General features: G+C 38.2%; 1 protein-coding gene across 2 annotated transcripts in view; it reads right to left on the reverse strand.

Moving 5' to 3' along the window:
• Positions 1 to 10,732, reverse strand: part of GABRG1 (gamma-aminobutyric acid type A receptor subunit gamma1) — a 734,122-nt gene extending 723,390 nt beyond the window's left edge. Inside the window, exon 1 of one of the 2 annotated variants that reach the window (XM_044061399.1) lies at positions 10,552 to 10,732. In XM_044061399.1, the coding sequence (XP_043917334.1) occupies positions 10,552 to 10,640 (89 nt within the window). In that variant the 5' untranslated portion in view covers positions 10,641 to 10,732. The remainder of the gene's footprint in view (positions 1 to 10,551) is intronic. The other variant, XM_044061398.1, reaches the window with a different exon arrangement.
• Between the last annotated feature and the right edge of the window lie 3,536 nt (positions 10,733 to 14,268).

Raw genomic sequence — 14,268 nt, forward strand, 5'->3', positions numbered from 1 at the left:
TAACGGCAGTGGCATAATCTAAAATGAATGCTCTTCCACCATCTCCTTCTAGTGCTCCTTCCTCAAGGAAAGTTATATCTAGTGGATTCAGAGGCCATTCAAGAGTCATTCTCCATGCACTTGCCAAATTCCTCCCAAACCCAGGTCTTCACTCCTATGAATGTTACAGCTGCCACAATTCTGTCTTGTCAATGCCTATCAGCAGATCTAAAGACCTCCCCACTAACACTGCACAGAAGGCATTGTTCTTTAACCAGAACGTTTCTCTCACCTGTTGTGCCTGCCAGCAGGTCACAGGGTTACCACGATGACAAGTGTTGGCCACCTTTTAGAGACAAGTCTTTGCTACTGCAGAAACTACTGTGATCTAGGAGAAGGTCTTTTTAGACTCATTGTCCCAACCTCCCATCGTAAATGGAAGAAGATGTTCTATAGCCAGGGATGAACTCTGCATGCAGAAGCATTGGCTAAGCATCCCCAGAACACTTTCATTACATGTTTGGGTTCCTCAGATGTGTTAAGCCATTAATCTCGCCATATGACCCAACTCACCATGAAACAGTGATCTTTAACAGCTCAGCATCTCTCTTAACCTTTATACATGAAATACAGCTTCTTCTCCAGTGACATGGCTATAAAGCCATTAACTGACCTCTGGCCCAAATGACTCTAGTACCGGTTACACCTTCTAGCATCCTTGTGTTGAAACATACTGTTTGATATGGACAATTTATAACTAGCACAAAAATCGAAAAATAATTCTCCATTCAGGTTTATTTCAGGAAAAGCATTCCCCCAGTCATGACCCACAGGCATCTACATCCTTCTAAAATGAGAATTAATGTATTCCTGTAGGAAGACAAATTCAATACTTGATAACCAATTCAGCGGTGCACTTCAGGAAGGCCAAATATTCAGACTAGCTCTTAGAAGAATGTGCACAAACAAAGGAGTCTCACTGAGGCAATCCTCACATTCAGTGATATAAACTCCAAATGAAACAAAGCTAACACTGGGGTTTGTGAGTATCCCCATTCCTGCCCATGACCTCTCTACAGGGTCATTATGAGAGCTGGAAAGAGCTTGCTTCTGCTTGAAGAGACTAGTTCTGAAAGCAATGCTGTATGTAGAGGCAAGACCTAGTAAATACAACACACACTTTTTAGCCTTCACCATAAGCTGACACTCCTTTTCCTGCATACAGATGACATTCCAAGTCCCAAGAGCTGATTTCCATTGCCACCATCTAGTCTGTCCTAATCTGCCCCAGTCCTGAAACCCTATTGACTGGCAATGCACCCGACCTTCCATCCTTTGTAATTGTCAGTGAGCATGCACAGCAGCTCCATGAACCTTCGCTGAGCTGAATCTTGTCAAACAAGACAGGTCACCCTGACATCAGGCATTTGTTTAATACTACCCCCCCCCAGTCTACCTCTGAGGCTGGATCCTGGTATTCCTGTTCCAGATGGAGTTCTCATATCCTAAAAGAACAATTGTGAGGGCATTCTAGATCTGTTAGTCTGTCCCCTCCTCTCAGATTAATTTGGCAGATGTGTTTCTGCAAAATGTATAAGCTCCTGAAAATACAGATTTAAGGATCAGAAGGCGCACAAACCTCTCCACAGCCATGTGGTCATGATCAAAACAGGAATCTTCTCCATGCTAGACAATATTAAATCCTTCTGTAAATCCATAATCAACTATCCCCCAGCAATGCATTGGACAGTAGAACCCCCACCACCCTCCTTCTCAAACAGAATTTACCTGCCCCCTAAGCTGTAGCTTCAGGTTTTGCATTACATGATATAGTACATCTACAACATAGACCATCTCCCACTGTTCCCTTATAGTGTCAGCACTCCTAATTCTGAACTTGTTTCAACAGTCAGCAATCCTGTTGAAGAACCATAGGTTCATAGGTAGGTACTAGGCTAGCTGCCCAAAGGCATTTATAAGCCTAGCTGGAATGTGTTGGCTTTCGCCGCCCCCTTAGATTAGTTCCCTGTGCCTCTGTCCAGCACAGCCATTGAAGTGATCCCTGGAGTAAATTTCTGTTTCCCATCCACTCGTCAAGGTTTCTCTTGAAGAGGGTTAGCGAAGTGCTCTGCCTTTGCGGTAAGACTTTTATGTTAATCATTCAGCCAGCTTGCTGCTCATTTATAAACCAATGTACATAAATAGAATAAAATTCCTGACAGACCCTCACCATCATTTAATGCAGTATGTAATTAAACAGGTGGTTTACCAATGCACACCTTTGATAATATATGTTCCACCATTCTGCTCGTCTTTGTCTATGTCTATTTTTAGAGTATGCATCATGATTCAGTATGCGAGTTATTACAACATGAAGATGATTTTCTTTCTCTGACCACAACTAAGTACTCCTAACAAGTAATTCTCCACCCCCATCTTAAATGCACATCATTGCATTTCTTTTTTCCAATACACCCAAGCTAGCAACTCTGTGATTTAAGATGAATATGGCCTCCATTCCTTCATCATGCCATCAACAGACAGGTAGATCTTACTGATTTTGTGGTCAGTAGCTAATACCTTGACTCTCGGCTTCCTTAAATGCCTCTATACATCTACAATGTATACCCTGAGGATGGACTAATTCAACCTGCAGTATTTTTTTCTTTAATATTTTAATCATTTGTAAGACGTGGAGTCTGCATGTCCTCCCCATGGTCGAGTGGCCTCCGAAAGACATGCGTGAATGGGCGTGCCTTCACTGAAGGTTTGGTGTCAGGCTAGAAACTCAGCACCATAAAAGTCGACTGCCAATCATTAGCAGACCGGAGTTCCGCTGCGGCGACCCCTAACCGGGAAAAGCCAAAAAGACAAACAAGAACAGCATGAGTCAAAGATAACTACACTGACAGTGCACAGTGGCATACATAGTAATAAAAGTATTCACAGTTGGTTGTGATACATTATGAGAAATATGCAATATCCTCATGTCTGCTGTAACATTTCAACAACTGTCCATGTCGAATATCAACCTATGAAGATCAGGATAGAAGAAAAACACAGTGACAATGTATGACCAGCATGCACATATGCAATATCCTCATGTCTGCTGTAACATTTCAACAACTGTCCATGTCGAATATCAACCTATGAAGATCAGGATAGAAGAAAAACACAGTGACAATGTATGACCAGCATGCACATATGCAATATCCTCATGTCTGCTGTAACATTTCAACAACTGTCCATGTCGAATATCAACCTATGAAGATCAGGATAGAAGAAAAACACAGTGACAATGTATGACCAGCATGCACAGTACAAGAGACATTAGTGACTGTTTTTCAGAAGTCACAAATATATACTAAGTATAATTACATGATTATGGAGAAAAAGTTGACTTGAAATGTACTGCGTTATATTATTTCAAAGCTTAAAAAACAGAGATAGGAAATGACACTGACATTTCCTTTCCTTTCTTACTTGTACAGCTAGAATGCTAATGGCTGCTATTTATATCCTTACAAATACAAGCAAGTACAGATTACATATTTCTATAAACATTTAGAGTACAGTAATCATGATACTGCAGTTTGCAGGATTATTATAGTCACAAGACTGAAAAACACATGAGAGGCTCACATATGATCCAAAAAAAAAAAAAAGCATGCATCCTTCTTGGATTTCAGAAGGATAATGCCCTGAATGCGACCCAGATGATCTGAGATCAAATAACGGTTTTGGGTGCTAGAAGAGCTCAGCTAGGGGAGGATAGGAATAAGTGGTTTAGGACTCACCCATCTTGGGGGAGAGTGCAGAGGTTTCCATCCAGCTGACCTTGCTGCTTTGGTGCAAAGGGAGACTTCCATGAGCAGGGAGCCAGAAATGAGGAAGATGTGGGCTGCCAAGCCGACTGGCTAGTCTGAGTATGTAGTACTCTGTATGTTACCACCAATATGGACATAGGTAAATTCTACTCCAAATACGAAAGCTGTGCTTGCTTGCATAGGTCACCACTGTCAACCTTGTTGGTAAGTGGGAAAGAGAAGATATGTGCTGAGAAATTAGTATACACAGTCCCATCAGTGATACAGATGCCGTTTCTACCATGGCATGTGGTTATGGCCTACAGAAACATAATTATCTGCTGGGATGTCAGTAAGTGTATAAGCAACTCTTATGGTCACTTAGACAGCCTCTTCCGATTGTTCTTGCTCCCTTACTGTTCTGGGCACATCCCCTAGTATATGGAAAAAAGGGATGAGTCAAAGGGATGAGTCCATTTTCTGAAGCCTTGAAGGTCAGCAGAAGTAAAATACAAGAAAAAAAAATAGGAATTCACAAAAGCCATGAAACACAAAGGTGTGAAATTCAAATGACTAAAAAAATGAAACATTAAACAGCAATATGAAAATGCAAAAGTTAACCTTAGGGCAAGCCACCATATACTCCTCATCCCTCCCCTACATTTATTCTTATTCTGAGGTCATAACACATTAGAGTAATAGTAAACACTACATCTTGTTATTCTCCAGAGTTTGTTTTTCACTAAACGACAGTACAACTTCAAGATGAAAATGAGTAAGAGTGAGGGTGAATCTCCCTTCAATGGAGGGTGCAATGAGATATTATATTCTATAGTAATGTTGTTTTCTCATAATTATATGTCATGTTTATGCTTTTCAGTCATTTGAGGTTTGACCTTTTGTTTGTTTCGTCTTTTCTGATTTTCAGTCTTTTATTTTCATTTTTTCTGTCAGCTGTAATTCTCTGATTTGGTATTCAAGTTTCCAGTATAGAATTGTTAAATATAAAATATAACTGTACTAAATCTAAACTAAATATCCAAGTCAATTCAAAACATGTTTTTCTTTCTTTTTTAAGCTTTTGCTGAATAATATTTTGGTTTATATTTCAGTAGCATTTACAGTTTTTACAGTTCTTAGTAAATGTATATGCGTTTGAGTTATTCTGTTCTAACTTGATTTGAAGACTGCATTCTCAGGATCCATGATTACAAGAAGTCGTCAAGTAATTGAAGATTAACTACACCAGAAGCACAATATTCACTCATCAAAAGTGTACACCCCCTTTACAAATAATCCTCTCAAGGTCTCATTTAAGTGAAGCAGGAATAACCTACTTCGTTTCTTAGGCATCATTGCTGTGTTATTCAGCTTCCTCACTGGATGTAGTCTCATAAAACTTTGTTTCTGTCTTACTGCCAGTCACCTTTAAGTTTTTAACAGAGAAAAGCCTATGTAACAATGTAGCTGAAGATCTATCCTGCTTCCATCTTACTGGACCTAAAATTCTGTAGAATATGTGGGGATTTAGGCTAATTCAAATCTTCACTGCATCAAAAGACATACATCAGATAGATCTGCTGTCATAACTGAGTTTGCAGATCAGGAAAAGAAAGTTGACACCTGATGCTTCTGGCTGACAGTGAGTGAGCGAGTAGGTAATTCTTCATTTATATTTTCTTTACCAGGTTAGCAGTACTGGGACCAACACATAAAAACAGAGCAATATTTAAATATTAAACAAAAGTAGTGACAATCTTTTAGAGCGAATGTTCACACTGCCAACTGGCTGTTTCAGTTCAGACAACTTATTTGTGTATTTCTTGAACTAATGCATTTGTGTGTGGCATAAAAGATATTTTTTGTCAATCACCCTACACCTAAAGTATTTCTACTGATCCACAGCCTGGATTTCTATATAGATTGTAACTGTAGGGGTGGATGAAACACACTATGTCCTAGGATCATAATTCTGGTGTTCTTTTCATTCAGGATGAGTTTAGAAACACTTGGCCAGGCCAGTAACAAGTGTATAGACTGATGCATGTTAGAAATGATAGTGGGCATGCCATGCTCACTGCACAAGATAGTAGAGTCATCTGTATATTGTAAGAGTTTATGTTATTACTATGAAGGAACATATCATTAGTAAAGATAGTGAAATGAAGTGGTCCAAGAAGACATCCCTGGGGACGCCAGTATTTGAGACAAAGATGTGGGATCAGCAGATTTAACAAATCAAAAGAAAGAAAGAAACTCTTTCTGGACATTGTCTGTAGCTGAAACAAAATGGAATCTTAATGGCTATTAAGAAAATGTCAAAGAATAGAAATAAAAGTCAAGTCACCGTGAAAAAATGTACAGATAATTCCTCCAAACAGTCTAAAATAAAGCAATAATTCTGAGTATTTCTGTTTTCAGTGAACACACAAAATCTGATGCGAAAGAAATAGCAACAAGTGCTACAGTATAGGACTGCATTAAGCAACAAGTGTTACAGTATAGGACTGCATCATGTTGTTTATGAATGGCAAGCTTTTAGACCACTGCTAAATGAAGCACGTAATCACACTACTGTTGCAGCAGCCTCAACTGCCTAATTTTATGAACTACTGAGATTTATACCTTCAGTCACTAACCACTTAGGGTAATGCTGAAGCATGAGTAAAAGTAGTATATTCTGGCCATGCTGGTTCCTTATGCATTAGGGCTGATCTAGGAGCAGAGTTAGGCATTGTCCCCTAAACTGATCGCCAACATCTCTGCTAGCTTGGGCACATCCCTCAAGAGTAAGTCTCACTCCCATACGATCTGATTTTCCAAACACAGTATAGTAATCAGTGAAGTCCATGTATACACATCCAGTAAATGTCCCTTAAAAAGTATGGGGTCAACACAATTCTCATAATATTTGCTACACTAGAGATAAATAAACTATTACAATAAAAATAAATTCTACAATGGATTCAGCAAGCCAGTCATTAAGAATACCAGAAATACTGTTTAATGTCATTGTTAAATTAGGAAGAACTGCCAGGAAGGTAATCATAAGTGTAGACAAATTATACTGCAGGGAAAACAAATCAAATTCACTACTCACTTTACACCTATACACAAGTGATAGAATGTGTTTACATATAAATGAACATAAAAAAATGGAAATCAATACTTTTTCACACTTTCGTTTATATTGATAGAAAAGTTACTTATGCTGAGATTTATCAAATCTTACTAGTATCAAATGCTGCAGATTACCCGTGGGCACTATTATTCGCAAACTGTGATTATTTCACTGCAAAGTTGCTACACCTGACATCTTCATTCCAAGCACAGAAACACATACACCTGCTCACAAAATCTGAATTACATGCATATGAAGGAAAGCAACAGAGACCTTTCTTTACTCATCCTGCATCTATGTCAATCTAGCTTGTACTTTTCCCTAACTGGACTATTTGTTCTCGCTTCTTCTTCCCATCATCCCCAAAAACTAGAGGAGGGGTTAGACAAATAGTGAATGTGGAATGCGGTTCTTTTCAGTTTTATGACCTAGCTAACATGCATGCATGCCAAAATTGGTGTACTCTAATGCTTTTCCAGAATGTAGGTGAATTTACACACAGTCCGGAAGGGTGCTGAAAATGCAGGGCTAACAGCATAAAGGTTTATTGGTAAGTACTAGGTTGTCTGCCCCTGTGGGATAATTTAAGCCTAACCAATTTCCCATTCAAATGTGGGTATCAAACCTTGTGCCTTGTGAATGAGGGGTAATCACGTTAACCATTATTCCAAACCCTAATCCCAGTAGCTGTCAGAAGGGAAGCATCTTTGACCCATATACTGTACTACATGCTACACGTCATTTCCCAATGGAAGTCTATACTGCAGTAGACCAGGCTGTCTCCCTCCACCTAGAAATATCGAACATTATGTTGGCTGTACAGTCACACCTTCTGGTACCTGCTCTAATGGATCAGTAATCCGTTTTTGGGTTTCCTTAGCCATAGACAGGGTTTTATCACTGTCCCCAACTTTAGCCACACAATAGAGGTCTCCTAAACATTAATTACAAGATATAAAAATAAACAAAAATAGTACACAACAGTATTCCATATTGGGGTGTGGAAACGTTTGACATATCTTTTAAGCAACGCAACACCCTTAACATTTGCCCTAAGGAGTAAATTGTACTGTTGTGATAAATTAAGAATTGCCCTTTCTAAAATAATTAAACAACTGGAAAGCTAGTTTTAGTAGCTGATGTTTAACTGGCAGTCAGCTCACAAGAAATGGGTATGTTGAGATGCTAAAAGGTGTAATTAAGTGGCTCACTAAACATCTGAATTGTAGCTCAGACAAGCATGAGCTAAAAATCCAACAATATTACAGCTACGGATGTTGATTTAATTAAAGCATGATTTTCTTTGCCACAGCGTTGGCGATCTTACAACAGTAGCCAGACACACTGGGTGTACGCCACCAACAGTATTTTTACATGCATCTTTCAGAAACCTTATGAATCGCAAAGAGAGTAGAACATCTAGAATTATCAAAAGTAATAATTTCAGCTGTTCACAGCATAAACAAGTCACGAGTGCTCTCATGAAACTCATGTTTTGTAACACAAATGAAACGGCTAAAATGTTTTTTTTTTTAACTCCGCAAAAAGCTAACCCTGGAAAGACGCGTACACGTTTAATGTTGGGTGGGTACCACTGGGGCAACTCAGAACTTCTGAGCAATGAGTGAAAAACAAAAATTCCAGGCTAATCCTCAACAGCGTACTGGTGGTGTGCGCGCATTCTTGTTTATTTACTTGCAGATGCAAGCGTGTATGGGTAATAAAAATGTTAAAGCAGAGTGACGTAAACACGGAATATAATGAGTGTTTCTTTCTCAGTAGTCAAGCAATTCGGAAAACCAAAGGCGTGTAGAGTAAATAACGCCTGATCTTGATTACATCATTTTTAATTGGTTCTTCCCAAGTTAATAGCATGCAGATGTTTCACCACTAAACAGACGAGAATCTTACGTAAAGCTGTTCATTATGGACTCTTGGTGTGATCCAACAACAAAAATCCAAAGCGCATACCACATACTTCCTATTTCTAGCGGTTCAACAGTTGAATGATATGTCACACATTCGTGGCTATTAATTTTAACTGCTATCCATGCTTTTCTAAATCATTATCAATTCATCAAAATAACTTGCTGTAAGTATAAATTAGCACATTTAACCATCACGTGGTTTTCCTACTTAAAGTTGTAGGTTATATAACTGCCCCACATTTTGCCTATTGTTCCACATTCCTCAATCGTTTTAGAGATGGAAGGTTGGGATGTATGTCAGTGCGATATCCTATTAATAAGAAGCACGCATTAGAAAGAACGAAGAATAAGAAATAATGAAGATTAGCTCATACAATTTAAGGAATAAAATAATGAAGACTGGGTGTCGAGTTGGGTTTAAAAGTCATTGTCACCCATTCATCACAGAATTACATTAACTTCAAATTAGTGCGAACACTACTTAACAGCAATATCAAATAAGGGGTACAGTGTTTTCAAATTGTGGATTTAAAGGTCCAACAAATCAAAATGAAAACACCGAAATATCCAATTTAAGGCAATTGCGTGCATTTAAGTCTCGTTTATGAGCGTTTTAACACCTTAATTATAATTTAACCTTAAGTGGAGGCTATAAACATCACAACAGCATTACAAAACAAGAAGAAAAACTCAGTCATCATTAGCAAACGAGCCCTACATCATGAAAAGTTAGTTACACTACGAATGATGTGTACATTCGGATACGCTTACTAAGTCTTTGTTTACAGAATCTCTGTTGCAATTCTAGTATGAAAATGTAAAGTATTACTCTGGAAAAAGCACAGAAAGTACTTATTTCCACTTTCATCCCATACCTCTAAACATCTGAGCAGGAGGAATCTGGGCAAAAGCAAAAACAATGGGGGAAAGGCACATACTTTAAAAGACATATTTTAAATATCGCGCTTTTAAACTTAGAAATTTGCTAGAATATTAGGATGTGCGTTGGAAGCATGACACTCACATTCTCTCATTATTTATTGGCTTCATCCCTCAATTACTTTTTTTTCAGAAATTTTGAGGAACATACCAAAAATATCAGGCAAAAAATCCGGACATTCTGCTAATGTCTAGTCAGTTGAGAGATATGATTATAACGGCAGGTTAATAGTAACCACCAGCCAACCTCCGTTGTCCCAGGAACAGGCTATGCCTGTGTCAGTTAAAGTGACAAACTGAAGGACTATCAAAAAAGTCGTGACATTTAAAAGTAACACGAATTTAGAGCTTGAAAATCATGCATTGCTCCTCAGAGCTCTGTCTTCTTTCATGCTGTTTTAGTACTTCCACTCTCCCGACTGATTACGCTAAAACCGTCTAGCCTCTCCAAATGCGTTTACAGCACTTGCTCACATCAGAATGGCCTCCCATTTCACATAAAAAAAACTTGTGCATAAATAAACTAAAAGAAAAGAAGTATATAACAAGGGGTAAATGAAATCAACAGATTAATATTAATTGGGACAACCGTTACTTCCTACTTGAGCTTCCTCATTTGCTAAAGTTAAACAAAAAAAGTTGTGTGCACTTTTCTCATCAGTCTGCTGTAAACCCATGCTTTTCTTGATTCCCTAATGCGTGCGCAAACAGTACATTACCACATTCAGAAATGAGCAAGAGCCAATTAACATTGCATCTTAACATTTCAGTTACTCACAGGATGCTACATCTTGTTGCCAAAAGAAGGACCAGTAGCGCATTCCGTCTGCTAGCCGGCTGAACGCTAAATATTACGTGGAAATGCATATTTTTAAAAATCACGTTGCAAAGATCTATTCTTAGTGAATCCAAAAAGTAATCCACTCACAACCGATATACAAAAAATCGCTTGAGAGGGAATTGTGGTGAAAAATTGTCCAAATGGACGAATTATTGAGCCAATAGAAGTTGCGGAAATAGTTATTAATTATTAAACAGCACTTTCCACCATTGAGACTTGAGCGGAGGCGGGGTTTCAACCGTGCAGTGCGGAAGTGTCACAAATATCACCAAACATATTTGGCCGATGAGAAAATTAGCTGCATATGGGTGACAGGTATTTAATTTACAGAGTTCATACAAACGATTCGCGCACTACAATTATTGTGCTGTATAGTATCCAGATACGCAGAAAAGCACTCGATTTGTCACGTGAGATGCATATGCGTGGACTGTTTTAGTGTCTGCAATTTAATGGCACACGATTGCTTTTCACCCCCCCCCCCAAAAAAAAAATAAATGAATATCTCTGGCCCTTGAACAATGTCATGTCATGTGTGCAACAGATGTATAGACTGCCAGGACCATTTGTCTGAATTAGTTATAAATCGCAACAATTTCGAGAATAACCTGATTAGAAAGTCAAAGTATCTGTGTTACTTGGTGTGAGATTACATTGATGTGTAGCGGTGTTAGCAGAGTAGAACGAGTCTTGTATAAGACACACTCTGTTGTCATTTGAAATTGCGATGCTCTGTATCAACGTACATATATGCCACCTGCATTTAAATACCTGTCAGTTTTCCAACATCATAGCAATAGTATATACACCATTTAAAAATCTGACTTAATAATGAATCGCCACAGGCAGTCATTTCTGTGGTGGAAATAGCACCACGCCACGTTACTGAGTAATAATAATCGTTAATTTTCTTTGTATGCAGCATCAGGAAGTTAGTCTGATAAATTTTATAACACGCTGAGATAATAGAAAGGTATGCTGTCAATAATAGAAAGGTATGCTGTCAAACATAAAGTTTACCTTTTTTGAAACACTTGTAGCTTTAATTGCTGTAGCTGGGCCAACTTGGTATCAAAAGAACATTCAGAGCCCGTAGCAGCTTTGTAGACTTGGTTACCATAGCAACGTAAAGGCAAAAGCTTGGGTAAGACATCTTGTTGCTTTTACGGAGGTTGTGTAATAATAACAAAATATGTGTTTATTATTTATGTTATCATTAAGATGTATTATTAATCAGTGTAGTGGCAGGCATCAGCATCCAGGTAGCAAGCTGAAACTGTGTACATTTCTTTTAAGAGTCAAATATACATGTCCGTCAGTAATGTATTCTAAATGATAAAATGTCATTAGCACGTACGTATACGTCAACTCTACAACCCTGGACATCATCTATCAAGGCTGTTCGTGCTTACCGTGCTTCAAGGCTGAAGTTTCCATTATTTAACCGAGACACCGACCACTAGTCGTAATTTGTTTTATGCAGTAGACGTGATTTCATTGCTGATTAACTACTTGACGCGCGTACAGACTGTACTATACTGTGTCGCGGTGCATTTTATTAAACCAGCTATGAAGAGGAAAGGGGCAAAACGACTTTCATTTTAGTGACTCATGTAACATCATGTTATTTTATGTTCAGATAAAAGTCCATTATGCAGACTGTTAATTTTGTGCTGTTTCAAATATTGTGTTAGCTGCATAATAAATAAGTGAAAAACATTTTGTGTGAAGGGTGTAGCTAGGCATACCTATGTGTACTCTACTGAGACCAGTTTTCTAGACATTACTTAGAGAAACCATAGCTTTTTATGACACGCTGTGTCTTCAACTGCCTACATTAATGCTCCACTAAGAGTTACATAGATTGAAAAATTATATATTTCATGTTTTATAAGTAGAGTGATGCAAACTTTTGTCCAGTGGGGGGGGTGTCAAAACTTTAACTGCCAGGAAGGTTGGGACAGCAGCAATAACAACACACCAGGACAAAATTAAATTTTCTGGCTTCACCCCTAATGTGTGCAAGTGGGCTGAAACAATGCTGGTCTCTAAGACGAAGTGAAGTGACACCTTGACTAAAGTACTGCTAATTAATAATTAAAAAAAAACACTGACTGCTACTACGCCAAAGTAACTTTGCCAAATTTGACATCTTCATCATTGGTCTTAGATAGGAGGGGGTAATCTTACAATCCTCACACATTTATTAACTAAGTGGTCATTGCCACTTAAGTAAATTAACTAACCATAACTTTTGTTTTTCAATTTTCAATATGGCCTTTCAGTAATTCAGATTCAAAACAGCCGTCCTCTGTGTCTGTATTGAAGCCAGTGCCGAATCAAGGTCAAATGGGGCCCTAGGCAGGGTAATGTCTCATCCTCCCACCCCACCATACACAGCTCCCCCCCCCCCCCCGCAGCCATTCCAGTCCCATTACTTGGCTATTTCTCCCCAGTTACATAAACACTGTTCAAAACTCTGTGTGCATACTGTTTTCTGTTTTACTTCTACAATGATTATATATTTGGATTTCATTTAAAACTTTTATTTCAAAATTTGTTGCACAAACACTAACAGAGATTTGCTAAACAAAATAATGCAGTCTCACAATGAAAACAGACAGCATTAAAACGTCTTTACCCTTGAAACTCAAATTAATTGAAACCCACTTTCAAAGAAAATGTATCTGGTCAGTGGTGGATTAAGTTTACCTTTAGGCTGTTTTCAAATCATAGGCCCCTTGCACACATCTTTAGGACCATGTAAACACGCAAGAGTTCTTTGATTCACCTTCTTGGTTGTATTAAATTTTATCCCTTTTATAATACAGCACCATTTGTTAGAGCATGTTTTAAATTTATAGTTTTGAATATTTTTTTCAGTAAGCAATGAAACAAAACATAAGAACCAATAATGACAAACTGCCCAGTTCAGTACATTTCAGCCATAAAAGTCCACTCAGACTTCTGTCATTACAATCCATCAATATCAGTCAATATGCACAATTTCTGCACAAGTAAAAGTCATCTGAATAATTCCACATTAAAGAGATCTGTAACTAATGAAGAGGTTGCTGCTAGAAGACAACTTTATATTTCTGTGTTTCATCTATAAATTAAGTGCCTGCTGCCCTTGAAGAATCAGTTGTCTATGTTACATCAAAAAAATGGTAAGCTGGTAATATTGCAATAGGGAATAGATGACAAATTGAAAACAGGTTCATAGTTACTAGCCATCTCATCCAAAGGAGGACATACTCAGGACTGCAGCACGCACCCCACCCCCCTTAAATTACAACACTGTATCAGCAATCCTCCTACATGCTATAGGAGTACAACCATAGGATCATAGGAAGTTACTAGGCTACTAGCCCTGAGGCCCTTACAAAGCCTAACCAAGAATTTAGCCCATGTTCTGAGAACCCACAGCTTTCTGCATCAAAAGCAAGCAATGCTACCTCTTGTGCTACTAACATTGCTTTTAAATTCTATATCACAATAGTGATACCATTTGCTAAATAAAACAGTTGCACATTGTAAACAGTAAACACTGTAAACAGACTTAGCATGAGCAGCAGTAAACCTATCTTCCCTCGAAGTTCACAATTCCTTAAAAATGCCCTTGAAACTCATTTCCTTGAAAAATGAACCTGA

The sequence above is a fragment of the Protopterus annectens genome, chromosome 2.part0 (genome assembly GCF_019279795.1).
Source record: "Protopterus annectens isolate FY-2018-M chromosome 2.part0, PAN1.0, whole genome shotgun sequence".
NCBI lineage: Eukaryota > Metazoa > Chordata > Ceratodontiformes > Protopteridae > Protopterus > Protopterus annectens.